This window comes from Chrysemys picta, chromosome 1, assembly GCF_011386835.1.
Source record: "Chrysemys picta bellii isolate R12L10 chromosome 1, ASM1138683v2, whole genome shotgun sequence".
Taxonomy (NCBI): domain Eukaryota; kingdom Metazoa; phylum Chordata; order Testudines; family Emydidae; genus Chrysemys; species Chrysemys picta.
The window spans coordinates 5,873,218-5,889,541 of record NC_088791.1 but is presented as its reverse complement, the minus strand read 5'-3'; the positions used below and the strand labels follow the sequence as shown (position 1 = coordinate 5,889,541).

General features: G+C 69.9%; 2 protein-coding genes across 2 annotated transcripts; both read left to right on the top strand.

Moving 5' to 3' along the window:
- Nucleotides 1-310: 310 nt before the first annotated feature.
- Nucleotides 311-6,508, top strand: LOC135980919 (uncharacterized). Its single transcript, XM_065581524.1, has 9 exons — nucleotides 311-793; nucleotides 1,298-1,412; nucleotides 1,893-1,985; nucleotides 2,747-2,911; nucleotides 3,194-3,292; nucleotides 3,710-3,780; nucleotides 4,641-4,773; nucleotides 5,998-6,130; nucleotides 6,396-6,508. Exons 2-9 carry the CDS (start codon nucleotides 1,323-1,325, stop codon nucleotides 6,506-6,508), a joined length of 897 nt encoding a protein of 298 aa, XP_065437596.1. The 5' UTR covers nucleotides 311-793; nucleotides 1,298-1,322.
- On the top strand, nucleotides 5,821-15,727 carry LOC135972742 (collagen alpha-1(VII) chain-like). Its single transcript, XM_065551886.1, has 6 exons — nucleotides 5,821-6,130; nucleotides 8,234-8,409; nucleotides 9,843-9,992; nucleotides 10,564-13,728; nucleotides 14,464-14,634; nucleotides 15,122-15,727. Exons 2-6 carry the CDS (start codon nucleotides 8,362-8,364, stop codon nucleotides 15,725-15,727), a joined length of 4,140 nt encoding a protein of 1,379 aa, XP_065407958.1. The 5' UTR covers nucleotides 5,821-6,130; nucleotides 8,234-8,361.
- Nucleotides 15,728-16,324: the final 597 nt, after the last annotated feature.

The following is a 16,324-nucleotide window of genomic DNA, read 5'->3' as shown; positions in this document are numbered from 1 at the left end:
GGAAGGGACCCTGAAAGGTCATTGAGTCCAGCCCCTGCCTTCACTAGCAGGACCAAGTACTGATTTTTGCCCCACATCCCTAAGTGGTCCCCTCCAGGATTGAGCTCACAACCCTGGATTTAAGCAGGCCAACGCTCAAACCACTGAGCTATCCCTCCCCTCAATATTAAGAGGAAACTTCATCACAGTGGGGCTGGGCGCCAGGACTCCTGGGTTCTCTGCCCAGCTCTGGGAGGGGAGAGGGGCGGTTAGAGGGGTGGGGCTGGGCGCCAGGACTCCTGGGTTCTCTGCCCAGCTCTGGGAGGTCAAAGGGGCTCGCTGCTGCTATAGAAATCCTGTGTTATTCCTCCCTGAAGGGTCCTTGACGAAATGCCCTGATGGGTGGGGCATATGGGCCATTCTGCCTCCTGCCCTAATGCCAGGAGCTCGGCCAGGGACGCTCAGCAAAAGGCTTGGCGCCAGGGGCAGCAGGCCATGTGCTGGGGGAGGAGCGGCAGAGCCGTGCCAAGCTGCGCCCGTCACGCTGGGTCAGACAGGCCGTCGCGGTGCCCAGCCCCAGAGACGCTCACCAGGCAGCCGGGGCCTGGCACCCCCCAGCTCCACAGGCTGCCCACTGGGGTGGGGCACCCCCTGGGCCAGGCAGGGACAAGAGGGCACCTGGCAGAGCCCCGGGCAGGGGAGGGAGCTGCCCCCCCAGCAGCTCAGATGTCCCGAACCCGACACCTGCTACCCATGTATAATTGAGGAGCTGCCAGCAGCCGGGGAGCCGGGCGCTCGACACAGCCACCACCAGGTACGATCCCCCCGGGCACCAGCTGCCCCCAGGCACGGCCCAGAGGCTGGGGTGATGGGCGCAGGGCAGCATGACAGGCACCTGCATCTGCTCAGGGCTGAAGCCTCTCGGACGCCCCTCGTGAGCATCTGTGGGGCATTGCTGCAGGCTGGGGGCACAGGCATTGCCCACTCGGGGGGCATCAGTCCACTGCCAGTCCGGGCCAGGCTCCCAGCACCTGCACCCTTCGGGGCCCTCCCTGGGTCGGTCCGGCCTCCCCCCAAGCTACCCGTCTGTGGGCCCGGTGTGGGCTGCCCAGCTACCTCCAGGCTTTGAGCCCCCGGGGGCCACGGTGCCAGGGGGACCCCATCACTGGGATCAAACCATCAGCGCCAGACATGGGGGGGAGTCCTGGGGCCCGATGCCGGGGAGCTGTGGGGGGTGCCCTGCGGTAGGTGCCATGGGGGGGGGGGGCAGGGTCCTGGCTCCGAGCCCCAGGGGAGCTGATCACCACCTCCCCTACAGGCCGGCTGACCACCAGCTGCCCGAGATGGACCCAGTGCCCCAGGGGGCCCCAAGCCTACAGGAGCTGCGTGGCCTCCACCCGCGGGGGGCCCAGAGGCCACGGGCCATGCTCCAGGTGAGACAGGCCCTGCACAGCTGCTCTGTCTCTCAGCACCCATCACTGCCACATCTGGGCAGCTGCCACATGGGGGCTGGTCTCCCCCTCGCCCCCATGGGCCGGACTGGCTCCCGGAGCTGGGCCCCACAGCCCCCTGCCCCAGCTCTGCCAGTGCCCCTCACTCCCGACCTGCAGCCCCCTGCCCCTCCCAGCTCTGCCAGTGCCCCACAATCCTGACCCACAGCCCCCTGCTACCCCAGCCTTGAGCTCCCCCAGCTCTGCCAGTGCCCCTCACTCCCGACCCGCAGCCCCTGCTACCCCAGCCCTGGGTTCCCCACTCAGTCCCCCTGGGGCTGACCTTGCCTGCCAGTGCCCAGTTTGCATGTTGCCGTGATGCCCCCTCCCGGGGCCCCCGCTGTGCCCTCCTGCAGCAGATGCTGGGGAGCAGACGGCTGCTGCTGGCACAGTCCCCACCCCTCTGAGTCCTTCTCCCCCCAGGGCTGTGGGGCTGGGCCCCAGGGCAGCTTCTGTGCCAAGATGCTGCTGGAGACGCTGCTGGTGGCAGGATGGCGGCATCACTTACGGGCACAGGTGAGCTGGGCCGGGGTTGGGCTGGGGCAGACCCTGTAGAGTGGGGCAGGGATCTAGGCAGGGCTGTGACCCGTGGAGCAGCCAGACCCCAGGGAAGGGGGCAGCCCCTGGCTCTCTAGTGCCCCCCTGTGGCAGCGCCTGTCACCACGTGGCCTGTCCAGGCCCTAGCCAGCGCCCGCTCCACCAGTGGCTGGGAGGCAGTGCCCCCATCACAGGGCCCGTCCTGGGTGGCAGAACGGGTGAGCTCTGGGCTCCCGTGGCCCTGGGGGTCCAGCCGCGTTCGCCCCCTGGCTGCCGCCCTGCGCTCACTCGGTGGCGCTCAGAGCTGAGCTGTAACATCTCTTCCCCCCACCCCCAGCCCCGTCTGCATCCTGCCCCCTGGGCTCCCCCCGGCTCTGCAGCATCTCCCCACCATCTGCCCCCTATGCTCCCCGGCTCCGCAGCGTCTCCCCACCCGTCTGCCCTCTGCAGACACCCCGCGGGCATCTGCGGCCAATGGGGGCCTTGGATCCAGGCTGACACGACCCCTTGGCCTCATCTCCCCAGGGGCCCCACATCTCCCCCACCCACGACAGCCCGACTCGGCACAGGGGCAAGGGGGAGCTACCGTTGATGTGATCCAGGGCAGAGCTCATTGCCCCCCATGCTGGGATAACAGCCCACTACTGCTGCCTGCTGGCAGGGGCTGGCCCTGGGCCAGCGAGCCGGGGGGAGGGGGGCCTTTGACTTCAGCCTTGTCCCTTATGCCCCCCCCCCCCCAGCTTTACTGGGACTTCCAGCTGCTGGATTCCGATGGCGACGGCCGCCTGCCCGCCCGCGACGCAGAGCTGCTGCTCCAGGAGGTGCCGGGAACGAGCGCCAGTGGGCAGGCCTGGCACAACTTCCTGCGGGAACACAGGCCTGGCCTGGCCTGGCAAGACATTGAGGTACCCAGGGCTGTGGGGAAGTGGGGACTAGTGGGCAGAGCACGGAGGTCGGGGGGCTGGGAGCCAGGACTCCTGGGTTCTATTCTCTGCTCCGCTGCTAGCAGTGAGTCTGCCAGTGCCCCCGCCTGGCCAGGCGTTGAGGTGCAATCTGGGGAGGGGCGGCCAAGGGCAGCAATGGAGTCAGGGGGCTGGACTGAGTGCAGGAGCAGGCTGAGGGGGCAGTGGCCACAGGGCTGGGTGGGGGCCTGGCACTGACCCCCCCGTCTGTCTCCTCTCCCCAAGGCCTGGCTCTCTGCAGCCCCTCAGCCACACCCAGAGCTGGCCTGGGCCTCCGGGCAGAGACGCCGAGTGGAGCCGGAGACAGGCTGCCCCGGCGGGACGGTAAGGAGCGGGCGCTGCCAGGGGGCCGAGGGAGAGTGCATCGCCAGCGGGTGCCCAGGGCTTCCCCCGGGGGAGTCAGGACCCCCCGCCCCCAAACTGGCATTCAGCCTCACTGGCTGGGCCACTGGGTCATGGGGCCTCGTCCCACGGCTGCCAGCCCCCTCATAGCCCTGCGTGGGCTGCCAGCTGCTCTAAGGCCGGGTAGCTGGGGCTCCGGGACCCGTTCACCCTGAGAATGATGCCCAGGGGATACCGGGGATGCCTGGCCTCCAGGCTGAGACCCCACGAACTCACCGCATGCCTGGTCTGCCTGAGAGCCAGGACCCAGAGCCAGCTGTGCCATGGGGGGGTTCATCCCTGGAGAGCCCCCTCTGTGCCCCCTGCCAGACACTCACCGGTCACCTTCTCTCCCTGCAGGGCGCGGGCACTGAGGACAGCAGCCTTCTGTGGCCCTGGGCAATGCGCCGGCACTGGCAGGTCCTGGATGGGTACGTCTGACCCCCAGCCCCGGCACTGCGGCCCTCCCCTCACCCATGTCTACCAGCACGGTGCCCCCCAGGCCCTGAGCCAGGTACAGCCAGGGGGGCAGCCCAGGGTGGGGGGGGAGGGGCATCGCCGACCTGCCCCTGCCCCATGGTAACCCGGGATGTGCCATGGTGGGACATGTCGGGGGGTCCGGGGTGAAGCCCCACCCCCAGCTCCCCGTCCCCAGGCACACGAGACGGCCCTGCGCTGCCTGCAGGAAGCCGGGCCCCCGGACACCAGCACCTTCTCGGCCCCGGAGCCCCTGGCACCAAGCCAGGGCCCAGGGGAACCCACAATGGCGCAGGAGCCCGGCCAGACGGGCACGATCCAGGCCAGGGGGCAGGAAGCCAGGCTGGATAGGCCCGATCCAGGGCAGGGGGCGGGACACGGGGCCAGATGGGCCCGTGGGCCTGACCCCGGGCAGGGCGTCTGTGGGGCACTGGCCCCACAGGAGGCCACGCTCTGCTCTGGGGGTGCCCCGGTGCCCTGGTCGACTGTGGGTCTGTTCTTTCAGTAGCAACCTAGAGGCTTCCCTGCGTCTTCTCCAGCCCCATGGCCGGGCGGGGTGGGTCCAGTCCCACGCCTCCCTCCAGGCAGCAGTCGCAGTGCTGGGGGGCACCCCCACAGGGAGGGGGAAGCAGTCATGCAGAGCCCCAGAGCTGCCTTTCACTGGGGGAGACTCCTGGCCCTGCTGTATCGCCCCCTCTTCTCCGGCTGGGGCTCTCACTGCCCCCCAAGCCCCATGGCACTGCTGCACCGCAGGGCTCCCTGCGGGACCAGGCCGGGCGGGACAGAGCACCTCACCTGGCCCCTCCTTGGACAGGATCTGGGACTCGGAGCCCGTCCCGGTGGCGTCGTGGCGGGAGGCGCTGGCCAGGCCCAGGCTGGTGGCGGGGCAGCGAGCAGTGCCCAGCTGGACGGGCGCGGCAGAGGCTCTGTGGAGTGGAGCTGCACAGGTAGGAGCCGGGCGGGGGTTAGGGTTACCATATTTTGTGCCTCCAAAAGGAGGACACTCCACGGGGCCCCGGCCCCGGCCACGCCCCCCGCCCCAACTCCGCCCCTTCCCCAAAGTCTCCGCCCCCTCCCCTGCTTCCCACGAACATTTGATTCGCGGGAAACCTGAAGCAGGTAAGGAGGGTGTGGGGGGGAGGAGGCGCGGCCCAGGCTGGCCCCCCGGCGGCTCCAGCCTGGGTCGGCTCCGGCCCTGGGGTGCCGGCCCTGGCCGACCACCCCCGGCCCGCCCAGCACTGACGGCCCCTGGGCCCCCGGCTGAGCACCCCGGCCCGGCCCCCGGGTCCCCGGCCCAGCACCCCTGGCCTGCCCAGCACCCCTGGGCCCCTGGCCCGCCCAGCACCGCCAGCCCAGCACGGCCGGTCCCCGGCGGCCCGGCGCACTGCCCGGCACTGCCGGTCCCCGGCGGCCCGGCGCACTCCCCGGCCGCCCGCCACCCCTGTGCCCCTGGCCCGCCCAGCACCGCCAGCCCAGCACCGCCGGCCCCCGGCTGCCCGGCGCACCCCCCGGCACCGCCCATCCCCGGCGGCCCGGTGCACCCCCCGGCGGCCCGGCGCACTCCCCGGCCACCCGGCACCGCCGGTCCCCGGCCGCCCGGCACCGCCAGCCCCCGCCGGCCCGGCGCACCCCCCGGCCGCCCGGCACCGGCGGCCCGGCGCACTCCCCGGCCACCCAGCACCGGCGGCCCGGCGCACCCAGCACCGGCGGCCCGGCGCACCCCCCGGTACCGCCGGTCCCCGGCGGCCCAGCACACCCCCCCGGCGGCCCAGCGCACCCCCCGGCCGCCCGGCACCGCCGGCCCGGCGCACCCCCCGGCCACCCAGCACCGCCGGCCCGGCACACCCGCCGGCCCCGGGCCAGCCCCTGGCCCAGGATTTTCCCGGACATGTTCGGCTTTTTGGGATTTCCCCCTGGACGGGGATTTGAGTCCCAAAAAGCCGGACATGTCCGGGAAAATCCGGACGTATGGTAACCCTAGCGGGGGTCCAGCCACAGCCCGAAGATCTGACCCCCCCCACACCCCCCTGTGACTGCCCTGGGCCCTGTCTTGCTGTCAGAGGCTCTCCTGGGTCCAGGTGGGGCCCCCCTTGCTGCTCTGCCTGGCACCGTGATCTGGGCAGGGCAGCCCCGCTGAGCCCGCTCTGCCCCCTCTTGTCTTCCCATGGCAGGCACGCCTGGCTGGGCTGCAGCCACCACAGGACCAGGCCCGAGCCTGTCCGCGCCAGCCCCTGCTCTGCTGTGCCCCGGAGGAGGTGGCCGCTGCGGGGGGGCCCCTGGGCGAGGCGGCCAGGCAGGCAGCAGGTACGTCGGGGAGGGGGCTGTGCTGGTCTCAGCACCGGGAGCGGCTCATCGACTCAGGCTCTGCCCGGCACCCTCTGCTGGCCGGGAGCTGTGCGGGTAAAAGCTCTACTACTGCTGGCGCCGCGGGGGATCCCCGGAGCTGGGGCGGAAGGGTGTGCCCAGGGCCATCCTTAGGCATACGGCTGCACCTGAAAATTTGGGGCACCCCTGGGTCTTAGTGTCCACCGTCCGCCTCTTCCTATCCCTGTTCTGACCCTTCCTGCAGCTCCCACAGCTGGCCGCTGCAGCCTGGGGATGTTCCTCCGGAGGGATCTAGTAACTGAAAAGTGCAAAAGCCTCCGGTCACCAGAGCTATCAGCACAACATCGAAACTGTTAACGAGCCGGTCAAGGGGTAATGGAGCCGTTTCACAGGCATCTGCCAACCCCCAGGTGTATACGGTCAGTTTCTGAACTGACTGACAAAACCAGTTGTGCGTCACTGTCCCATTTCCTCCGAACATGTCAGTCTACAGGACCTTCGTGTAAAATTTGCTCTAAAAATATTTCAGTAGTGAGTTGGTGAAGGTGATAAAACCACGTCTCTAAAAAATCCTTGAAGAGAGAGAGCCCTTAATGGGACAACACCCCTTTCCTGCCAGACGAGTCTCCCTTTCCGTACTTCTGACTAGCCGATGAACTAGTTTTAAGCGAACCCTCCAGCACAATCTACCTGGTAGGATAGCAAATCCTCAGTTACGCCTGCAATCTTTGGAAACATCTTTTTTAAAGTTGGCGAAATGTCATAAACACGTCTCTTGTTATGGAGATCACACCCAGTAAATTAGTTTCCCTTTTACTAAACGCAATGAACATTGTGCTGAACGCACGAAACCCTCTGTGACTGGTTGATTTAAAAGAATGTCTTTGGTTCCGTGAGTTAAATATGCAGTAAGATGGACTGATTACTGTCTGAAGGCCTAAGCGCACGTTTCAAATATAAAATCGGCTCAGAAATACTGATTGAGAAAATGTAAAACAGAGGAGAGCTGCATCAGGTATTCCAGAATAGTTAATGTTGTATTCAGGACAGCTGACTCGCCCTTAACACAAAGTTTTTGCAAATAAATCTCTGACAAACTTCAGGGCAGATGAAAAAACCCAGGACTGACATTTTTTATTCCCAAATTTAGTGCTTTTAATTCGGTACCTTCTGCATGTCCAATCGTCACCGTCTGGCGGGCAGTGGAAAACAGGCCCCATTTTCTTTAGAAAGAAATTGCAGAAGAGTGTTTTTTTCAAATGTCATTTGCTTCATTTGGGTTCAGGGATTTGGCTGGAAGGGGGTGAGCAAGGTGGGGGAGGGAAGAGAGGAGGGAGACAGCGGGGAGAGGGCGTGGCCTGGGTGGAGTAGGGGTGGAGCCTGGGTGGATTATGGGCGGGGCCACAGGCAGAAGAGGTGATCTGGGGCGCTGGCCTCCCCAAGTGGCAGCTTCACCCCCTACCCATGACCGCGGGTCAGAGCGGGTCAGCTCCCACACACCCAGCACGCACTGCAGTGTCCTTAGGCAGGATGCGCCGGCGCGGTGCATTGTGCGTGAGGCAGAGGGTCTGGGGGGCTCTGTGGGGAATGGTGACTCTGGGCTGCGAGCCTGGGCTGCTGTGGGGCACAGGGGCACCAGTCTAATAATCCAGCGTAGGCCCTGGGTGTGCCCGGGAGTGTGAGCAGCCCTGTGCCAGCAAGTGTGTGCGAACGCCGCAGCAGGTGCCAGGCCAATGCCCCGGGGATGGGCCATGGCAGACCCAGAAGAGGCCGGGATGCCCCTGTCCGGTCAGTGCAGCCCCCGGAGGCGACAACGCGTGTGGGTCGTCCTGAGCCAGTGCAGCCGGTGGGTACAGGCAGGAACGCAGCAGCATGGCACCGTCCTTCCGGGCCACTGGCTGCAGCCCGTTCAGTTCCCCGCCCCTGCCGGGGGCTTCGAACTACGCCCCCAACCCACTTCCAGTTCCAGCCCCCGGAGCCCCAACACGCCAGTCCCCCCGTGTGTTCTCCTAGCTCCGGTTCGCGCCCAGGCCCGGCTCCCGCCCTCTCTGCCGGCTCAGTGACTCTGCTCCTCCCCTGCAGGAGGCTTTGGGGCCCTTCCTGCCCCCCCGCGGGAAACCGGCCCCCGCAGATGGCGGCTGGAGGCGAGCGGGCAGGCGGAGGCCACGTGGCAGGACAGCGCTGGTGCCAGCCTGTGGGAGTTAAAGCACATGCAGGAGGCTGAGCTGAGTGACGCCATCGAGGGGCTGGTGGGCACGGTGAGCGGGCGCGGCCGAGGGAGGGGCTGGGGGCACGGGGCACGGCTGGGGCTGGGGGGGGCACAGGGAGCGGGCACTGCTTTGTGGGGCACCAGGGAGGTGGTGGCCCCAGGGAAGTAGCGATGTCTGGTGCCAGGGTGGCTGCAGGCCTGTGACCCGGGTTGCACCAGCGCCTCCTGGTTCTTGCTCCATCCTCAGGTGTGAGCCCAGCCCAGCTCCCTGGGCCGGCCTGGTGCTGAGGAACTGCCTTGGTGCCAGGCTCTGCCACTGGAGCCGCTGGGCCGTTGGCCTGGCTGCGCGGCTGGATGTGGCGTGGCCCGTGGGGGGCAGGACCAGCACCTTGCACGGCCATGGGGCTCCGGGCAACGTGTGCCGGGCACCTCACAGCCACGTGCTGCGCCAGGGGGTCCTGGGCACAGTGCGGTGCCATGCAGGGGGTCCTGGGGACAGTGCGGTGCCATGCGGGGGGGCTGGGCACAGTGTAATGCCATGGGAGGGCTGGGATGGTCGCGGAGCCACCGGGTGGGGGGTGGGAGCTGCTGTGGGGAATATCCAGTGGCCGTGCCAGGCAGGGGGCGTTGGGCCGTGCCTGGCCTGCGGAGCCGCTGGCGGATCCCGCTGCCCCTGTGCCATGGCCCCGCATGCCCAGAGAAGGGGGACAGATCTGGTGGCGCCAGGCGCCGGCTGGTAGTGACAGAGGGATCCCCGTGGGGCCGGCGTTCTCTGGGACTTCCTTCCCCGGAGCTAGGGCTGGGGCACGGGCTGGCTCACTGGCCCCCCCGCTTGGCTGTCCCCTAGCCCCACGAGTAGAGCCCCTCAGCAGCTAATGGGTGGCAGCGAGGCCATGGGGGGGGAATGCCCAGATGAACCTGCACAGTTATACCCGCTGTGGGCACCGTGCCCTCTCGGGTCGGCAGCCTGGCAGTGCTGGCAATGGGCAGCCCAGGTGTGGACCCTGCCTCATTCAGGGGGGGGGTGCGAGCCCCCAGAGAGCAGCCCCCCGTCGGCTCAGGGGGACAAGACCCCCCCCCCCGATCACCTGACTGTTCGGTCCCAAGAGCCTCGGCAGTGAGGGTCCATCACTCCGGGGGCAATCGGGGGGTAGGGGGGACCATGCTTCCGAGGGAGACAAGGAGGGGGTTGGGTTTTACAGCACGGATTAAGCTGGGGCTAGAAGGGCCCAGGCCCCCAGCTCACCCGCCCCCCACTGTCCAGCTCCATTAGTGGGACCCAGCCATCGGCTCTCAGCTGGGACTCCCCCCAGCCCCTGTCTCCAAGCATCGGGTCCCTCAGGGCTGGAGGGGGCGATGGAGCCCTTGCCTCCCCGAGCAGCTCGGTGTCTAATGACTGTCCCTGCCCCTCCTGCCGGTCCATACAGCAGCGATATGACCCCCATGACCGGCTCCCTCACTCCCCATTTCCTTTCATCACAGGCTGCGTCCTCCATCCCGATAGGCCCCGAACCAGCGGCGTTGCGGCCCAGCTCCCGCTGGACTCAAGGCGTGAGCCACGAGGGGCACCCCTGGCACTCAGCGGGCAAAGGGGTGGCAGGCCAGGGTGGCGCCGGAGCCAGCTGTGTGCAGGTGAATGGGACGCGTTCCAGCCTCATTCCCAGGGTGCCGCGGGGCGGGGGGCGGGTCGCCCCCAGCAGAGCCAGCGGCCATGTCCCGGCCTGGCATGATGCCCACGCAGGGTGACCCTGCTGGTTTCGGGCAGGCAGCTCGGGACAGCGCCCGTGTGACCAGGGCCAGGGGCTGCACGGGCAACACGCCAGCCCAGGGAGCAGAACCCAGGCTCCTGTCGGCCCCGACCACCGGCTCCGCCCTGGGACACAGGGCCCAGCGCCTGCCTGGCTCCCATCCAGCTCGCGTGGGCGCCCCTGCTCCGGCCTGCACCCCGTGTCCTAGCTAGGTACCATCAGGGCAGGCACTAGGGGGCGCTGTGTCCAGCCTAGCCCCCACCCACTGGCTGCCCTCCCGTTCCTGAACCTCCCCCACATGCTGCTCTAGGGCAGGGCTCCCCATGGCTCTGGGGAGACCCCCCAGGAGACCCCCCCCAGGCAGGGCAGTGGGTTTATCACCGGGCCTTGAGGGGGGTCTCCTGGGGTTTGGGGTCCATACAGGGTCTATAATGCCCGGCTGTGTCTCATCTAAGCCCCAGGAGACGCCGTGCAGCGAGCCGGGGGCCCTTCCCGCCTGGGAGCTGCCGCAGAGGGAAACGGGGGCCCTGCAGCCCCACGAACGGAGTCGGCTGGAGGCCCCGGGACCCCCCCAGAGGGGACAGCGGCTCATCCCGGCCCAGAACGAGCTGCACACGCTTCAGCCGCAGGAAGCGCCACAGACGGCGCCAGAGGCCCAGGAACGGGGAGAGCCGGAAACTCGGCAGCCGCGGGGGTCTCCGCCGACGGCCCTGCGGGGGCTACAGAGGGAGCCCGAGGCCCTCAAGTCCCAGGACCAGGGGGAACCCAGGGCCCAGGAACCCCAGGGGCACCCACACGGGGAGCAGGGGCCCCGTCAGGCCCAGGGGACCCCACAAGGGGACCCAGCAGCTCTTGAGCCCCCTGAACAGAGGGAGCCACTGGTCTTTCAGCCCAGGCAGCTGGTGGGGCTGGACCCCCCTGAGTCCCCACACAGGCAGCTGGAGACCCGGCAGGCCCCAGGGAGGCTGCAAAGGGAGCCGGGGGCTCCTGAGTCCCTGGGGGTCCCTCAGCCCCAGGGGGTTCTGCTGAGGGAGCCTCAAGGACAGCAGGTGCCGCGGGCCCGTCGGCTCCGGGGGGCTCCGCAGTCAGAACTTAGCGCTCCACAGGGATGGAGGGAGGCGCAGGCCAGTCAGCTCCACCGGGAGCCCCAGGGCCCTGCACCCCAAGAAGTGAGGGGCCCCCCAGATCCCCTTCAGCCTCAGGGATCTCTGCAGAGGGAGCAAGGAAGGGCCCAGGAAGGGAGGGAGCCAGCGGGCCCCGTGCACCAGGGCCTGAGGGTGGCAGAGCCCCTTCTACCCTGGAACACTCCCCAGAGCGAGCCGGAGCCGTGGGGGACCCAGGGGGTTCAGCTGATGGAGCCCTCCAGAGCCCCTCGGCCCCAGGGAGCTGTGCTGAGGGACCCCCCCGGGGATCATACCCAGGGACCGAGGGAGCTGAAACCAGCCCCGCTGCTGGGGCCAGGGAGCGTCCAGACCCTGGGGACGCTGCACAGGGAGGAGCTGCCGGCCCCTCAACTCCAGCCAACGCTGCTGGGGGAGGCCCCCCGGCTCAAGCTGGGGCCGCTCCAGGCCCAGGGGCACCTGCAGGGGGACTCCGAAGTGATCCGGCCCCGGGAGCTGGGTAGGCCACAGGTCCCACAGCTCCATGAAACGCTGCTGGGGCCACTCCAGCCCCGGGAAAGTCAACTGCTCCAGGAGCTGAAGGGACAAGAGGCTCCCCAGGTCCCTGAGCTCAAGGGATGGGGACCAGGGGCCTGTCAGCCCCAGGGAGCGCTGCTGACAGAGACTCTTGGGCCCCGGGAACTTGGCGGTCCCCAGGTTCCTCTGCCCCAGGCACTGATAGGACCAGAGGCGGCCCAGCCTTGGGGAGCTCCGCTGGATCCCCGGGAGCCGGAGACTGAGGAGCCCCGGAGGTCCCCGCAGGGGGAGCCGGAGTGTGAGGAGCCCCGGGTGTCCCGGCAGTGGGAGCCGGAGTGTGAGGGGCCCCGGGTGTACCCACAGCGGGAGCCGGAGCGTGAGGAGCCCCGGGGGTCCCCGCAGGGGGAGCCGGAGCGTGAGGAGCCCCGGATGTCCCCGCAGTGGGAGCCGGAGTGTGAGGAGCCCCGGAGGTCCCCGCAGGGGGAGCCGGAGTGTGAGGGGCCCCGGGGGTCCCCGCAGGGGGAGCCGGAGACCGAGGAGCCCCGGATGTCCCCGCAGCGGGAGCCGGAGACCGAGGAGCCCTGGGTGTCCCCGCAGCGGGAGCCGGAGTGTGAGGAGCCCCGGATGTCCCCGCAGCGGGAGCCGGAGACTGAGGGGCCCCGGGGGTCCCCGCAGCGGGAGCCAGAGGGTGAGGAGCCCCGGGGGTCCCCGCAGCGGGAGCCGGAGACCGAGGAGCCCCGGGTGTCCCTGCAGCGGAAGCCGGACCATGAGGGGCCGCAGGGGCCCCCGCAGCGGGAGCCGGAGACCGAGGAGCCCCGGGGGTCCCTGCAGCAGGAGCCGGAGTGTGAGGAGCCCCGGGTGTCCCCGCAGCGGAAGCCGGACCGTGAGGGGCCGCAGGGGTCCCTGCAGCGGGAGCCGGAGACCAAGGAGCCCCGGGTGTCCCCGCAGCGGGAGCCGGAGACTGAGGGGCCCCGGGGGTCCCCACAGCGGGAGCCGGAGACTGAGGGGCCCCGGAGGTCCCCGCAGCGGGAGCCAGAGGGTGAGGAGCCCCGGGGGTCCCCGCAGCGGGAGCCGGAGACCGAGGAGCCCCGGGTGTCCCTGCAGCGGAAGCCGGACCATGAGGGGCCGCAGGGGCCCCCGCAGCGGGAGCCGGAGACCGAGGAGCCCCGGGGGTCCCTGCAGCAGGAGCCGGAGTGTGAGGAGCCCCGGGTGTCCCTGCAGCGGAAGCTGGACCACAAGGGTCCGCAGGGGGCACCGCAGTGGGAACCAGAGACCGAGGGGCCCCGGGGGTCCCAGCAGCGGGAGCCAGAGACTGAGGGGCCCCGGGGGTCCCAGCAGCGGGAGCTGGAGCGTGAGGGACCCCGGGGGTCCCGGCAGCGGGAGCTGGAGGCCCTGGAGCCCCTGGAACGAAGGGAGCTGGCGGCCCAGGGGGCGAGAGGGCCAGTGACGCTCCAGCTCCGGGACACCCTGCGGAGGGCTCCAGCAGCCCTGCTGCCCTGTGGGGTGCTGCCGAGGGATCCAGGAGCCGCGGAGTCCGTGGAGATGAAGGAGCCGGAGGTTGCTGAGCCGTTGGAGGAACTGGAGGCAGCGGAGCCCCAGGGCCCTGCCCCGATGGCGCTGGAGCCCTGGCGGGGCCAGGGGACGCTGCAGAGGGAGCCTGCGGATTGTGGGCCCCAGGAGCTGCAGGCCCAGCGAGCCCGGCACGGGAACCAGGGGGTGTTTCAGCCGCAGGAGCCTGTGCAGTGGGGCGGGGAGGCGCTGCCAGCCCAGGGTGCTGCCCAGCGGGGGCCACAGGCCCGTCAGCTCCTGGAGCCAGCGGAAGCCACTGGGCCTTCCCCACCCAGCCTCGGGCGTCCTGGCCAGAGCCCCAGGGATACCCCAGCGTGGGATCAGGCAGCCCTCGGCGCTGGAGGCTGTGGGGCGAGCCCCGGCTGGGGGGCCCAGCACGGCGAGCGTGGAGGGGAAGCCATGGGGCATTGCTGGGTAAGGAGGGGCAGCGGGGAGGGCAGCCCGGGGGCAGGGGATGGAGGCGGGGCCCATGGTGGGGAGGGGGTGTGGCCTTTGCCATGGGTTGGGGGGACCCCAAGCCAGGCAGGAGAGGGGGTTGGTGGCTGGGGTGGGAAACCTGCTCAGGGATCTGGTGATCCCCACAGCGCCGCAGCCCTGCCCCCCCATGCCTGGAGCCCCCCCGACCTGAGGGGAGCAGACTGGGGCACCGAGTGCCGGGAGCTGCCGCCGGAGCCTGCCCTGGAGACAAGAGGGATATGCAGCTGCCCCCCACCAGAGCGGGCACTGCCAGCTGGGGAGCGAACAGTGCTGCTTCTCACCCCTGGGAGCGGGGGTGTCCCAGCTCAGAGCGGACAGGGCCCAGGTGCCACCCCCCAGCTGACCCTGGCATGGGCCCATCCTATGCCCGCTAGCCGCGTCCCAGCCCTGTAGAGTCACAGCTGGACCATGGCTTGGTGCCAGCCCAAATGCCCATCTTCCCTGGCCCGGGCACTGCGGGGTTAGCGCGGTGCCCGTCACGGTGCCACCTGCACAGACCCATGGGCAGGATGGGGCCCTGGGGGGGGGGTGGCCTGGGAAGCCCAGGGGATTGGGGGTTGGGCCGTGCTCAGGGGTCACCCGTGGGGGGAGAGGCACATGGGGGAGGGTGTCTCGCACAGCTGGCCAGGCCCCCCCAGCTCCCTGTCCCTAACGCCTCTGGTGTCATTGCAGCCCGGCCTGCCTGCCCCATGGGGCCGGCTGCGGGGCAGCCCCCTGCGCCGGGAGAAGGCCTTTATCCGCCCCTCCAGGAGGGAGCAGCAGGAGGCCGTGTGCAGGCTGGCGGAGCTGCAGCTGGAGGGGGGGCGCAGGCACCGGCGCGACAAGGAGCGGCAGCTGCTGCGGGTGAGGTGGGGGGGCTGGGCCCTGTTGGGGGGGGGCAGGAGGTGTCCTGCCCAAGGTACCCCCTGGGGGTGAGGCTGGGGTGTATCACTCCATTCTGGGCCCGGCCCCTGCGGCGTGGGGGTCAGAGAGCCCAGCTGCCCCCTAGCACTGTCCTGGGGGTGGGACGGGATCCTCGAGGCACAGACTGGGCCAGGCAGGGGTGCGACTCTGGGGCAGGCTGGCACCCCACCCGGCGCTGCGCCCTCTGCCCTGGCCTGTCCAGAGCTGGGGGACGGCTGGGTCCCACCCTGGCCTCTGGGCTTTCGCCAGCCCCATGGTGGCTCTGGTCCCCTGCCAGGCCCCGGAGCGCCCCGGGCTGCGCTGTGCGCCTGGAGAAGGGGACACGCCTCACCCAGCAGGGTGGGCCCTCACCACGTGCCCCCAGCGCTGCCCGCTCCCCGGTCTCTCTCGGGCTTGGGTTCAAGCCGCCCCCCCCTTCTCCCCCCAGTTCCAGGAGCGACTGTCCATCGCCAGGCACCGGTCAGTGGAGACTCTTCCGGGGAGACCCCAGACCCCTGCGGAGCCTCAGCTGCAGGCAAGGGCCCGTCTGCTGCCCAAGGGGGGTCCCGCCCGGCATGGGGCCGGGGGGAGGTGCTCAGCAGGGGGTGGGCGGAGGGATCCAACCCAGCATGGAGGGCAGGGGAAGGCAGTTGCCCGAGGGGATGATGGGGGGTGGAATCCAGCCCGGCGTGGGAGCAATAGGAGGCTGTTGCCCCTGGGGTGGGATCCAGCCCGGCATGGGGGGCAGGGGGCAGGGCACAGATGCACCAGCAGAGTTGGCACCTCCCTAGGTGGGGCAGGGGCTGCTGGGACGGGGCAGGGGGCTGCCTGGGGCTCACGGAGGTGGCCTGCCCCCCTGCCCCGCGCTCTCTGGGGCTCTGCTCCCCCATGCTTGAGGCCCTTGGCTGGCCGGAGAAGTGCCCCCACAGGCGGCCGGCAGTGCCTGGGGGGCAGGCTGGGTGGGGCAGGAGCCCGGGGCCAGCCCGGGCAGCATTGGCTCAGCATGGCCGGTTCCCCTGGCAGGAGGCCCGGGCGCAGCAGAGGGAGGCGCTGAAGCACCACCTGGAGCAGGTGAAGCGGGAGCGGACGCACGGCCTGCAGGCCAGGCGCCACAGGCAAGTGTCCGTGGGGAGCGGCGCGGCTGGGGGGGCCGGCCGGGGGGGCCAGAGGAGCAGTCCTGCAGCGCAGGGCCGGGGAGCCAGCTGCCGGGGGTGCCCTGGCGTCTTGGCTCTCGCTCCAGCCCACTGGCTGCTCCGAGGCAGGGCTGGGGTCCCTGCCCCCCCCCCCCGGCATCTCGGCCTGGGGGTAGGTGGAGCATGGGGAGGGGGTTGAGACCCCCAGCTCTGGCCTGGGCCATCCCACTCCTGTGCTGGCCATCCTGCCCACTTCCCCCCAGGCTCATTCTGGCCCCAGGGTGGCCCAGACTGTCCAACCACAACCCCCCATTACCCTGCTCCCCCAGGGCTGGCTGCCCCTCCCCCATGCTGGCCCAAGCTCGGGCCAGGCTCTGCGGCCCCACACTGACCCACGCTGGTCTCTCCGCAGGAACACGCTGAGTTTCCAGGAGCTCTTGGAGCCGCTGGTGGCGCCGGGTGAGGACAGCAGCGACCTGAGCCGGGCTGGGCAGGCCTGAGCGGGGGTGGGCACCCGG

What these genes read in the sequence shown, in the direction of transcription:
- LOC135980919 (XM_065581524.1), top strand. Translation starts at nt 1,323, where the DNA reads ATGGACCCAGTGCCCCAGGGGGCCCCAAGCCTACAGGAGCTGCGTGGC. An exon ending in GGCCACGGGCCATGCTCCAG is followed by an intron (nt 1,413 to 1,892) that starts GTGAGACAGGCC and finishes TTCTCCCCCCAG; the next exon opens with GGCTGTGGGGCTGGGCCCCA. An exon ending in GGCATCACTTACGGGCACAG is followed by an intron (nt 1,986 to 2,746) that starts GTGAGCTGGGCC and finishes CCCCCCCCCCAG; the next exon opens with CTTTACTGGGACTTCCAGCT.
- LOC135972742 (XM_065551886.1), top strand. Translation starts at nt 8,362, where the DNA reads ATGCAGGAGGCTGAGCTGAGTGACGCCATCGAGGGGCTGGTGGGCACG. An exon ending in CCGGAGCCAGCTGTGTGCAG is followed by an intron (nt 9,993 to 10,563) that starts GTGAATGGGACG and finishes GTCTCATCTAAG; the next exon opens with CCCCAGGAGACGCCGTGCAG. An exon ending in AAGCCATGGGGCATTGCTGG is followed by an intron (nt 13,729 to 14,463) that starts GTAAGGAGGGGC and finishes GTGTCATTGCAG; the next exon opens with CCCGGCCTGCCTGCCCCATG.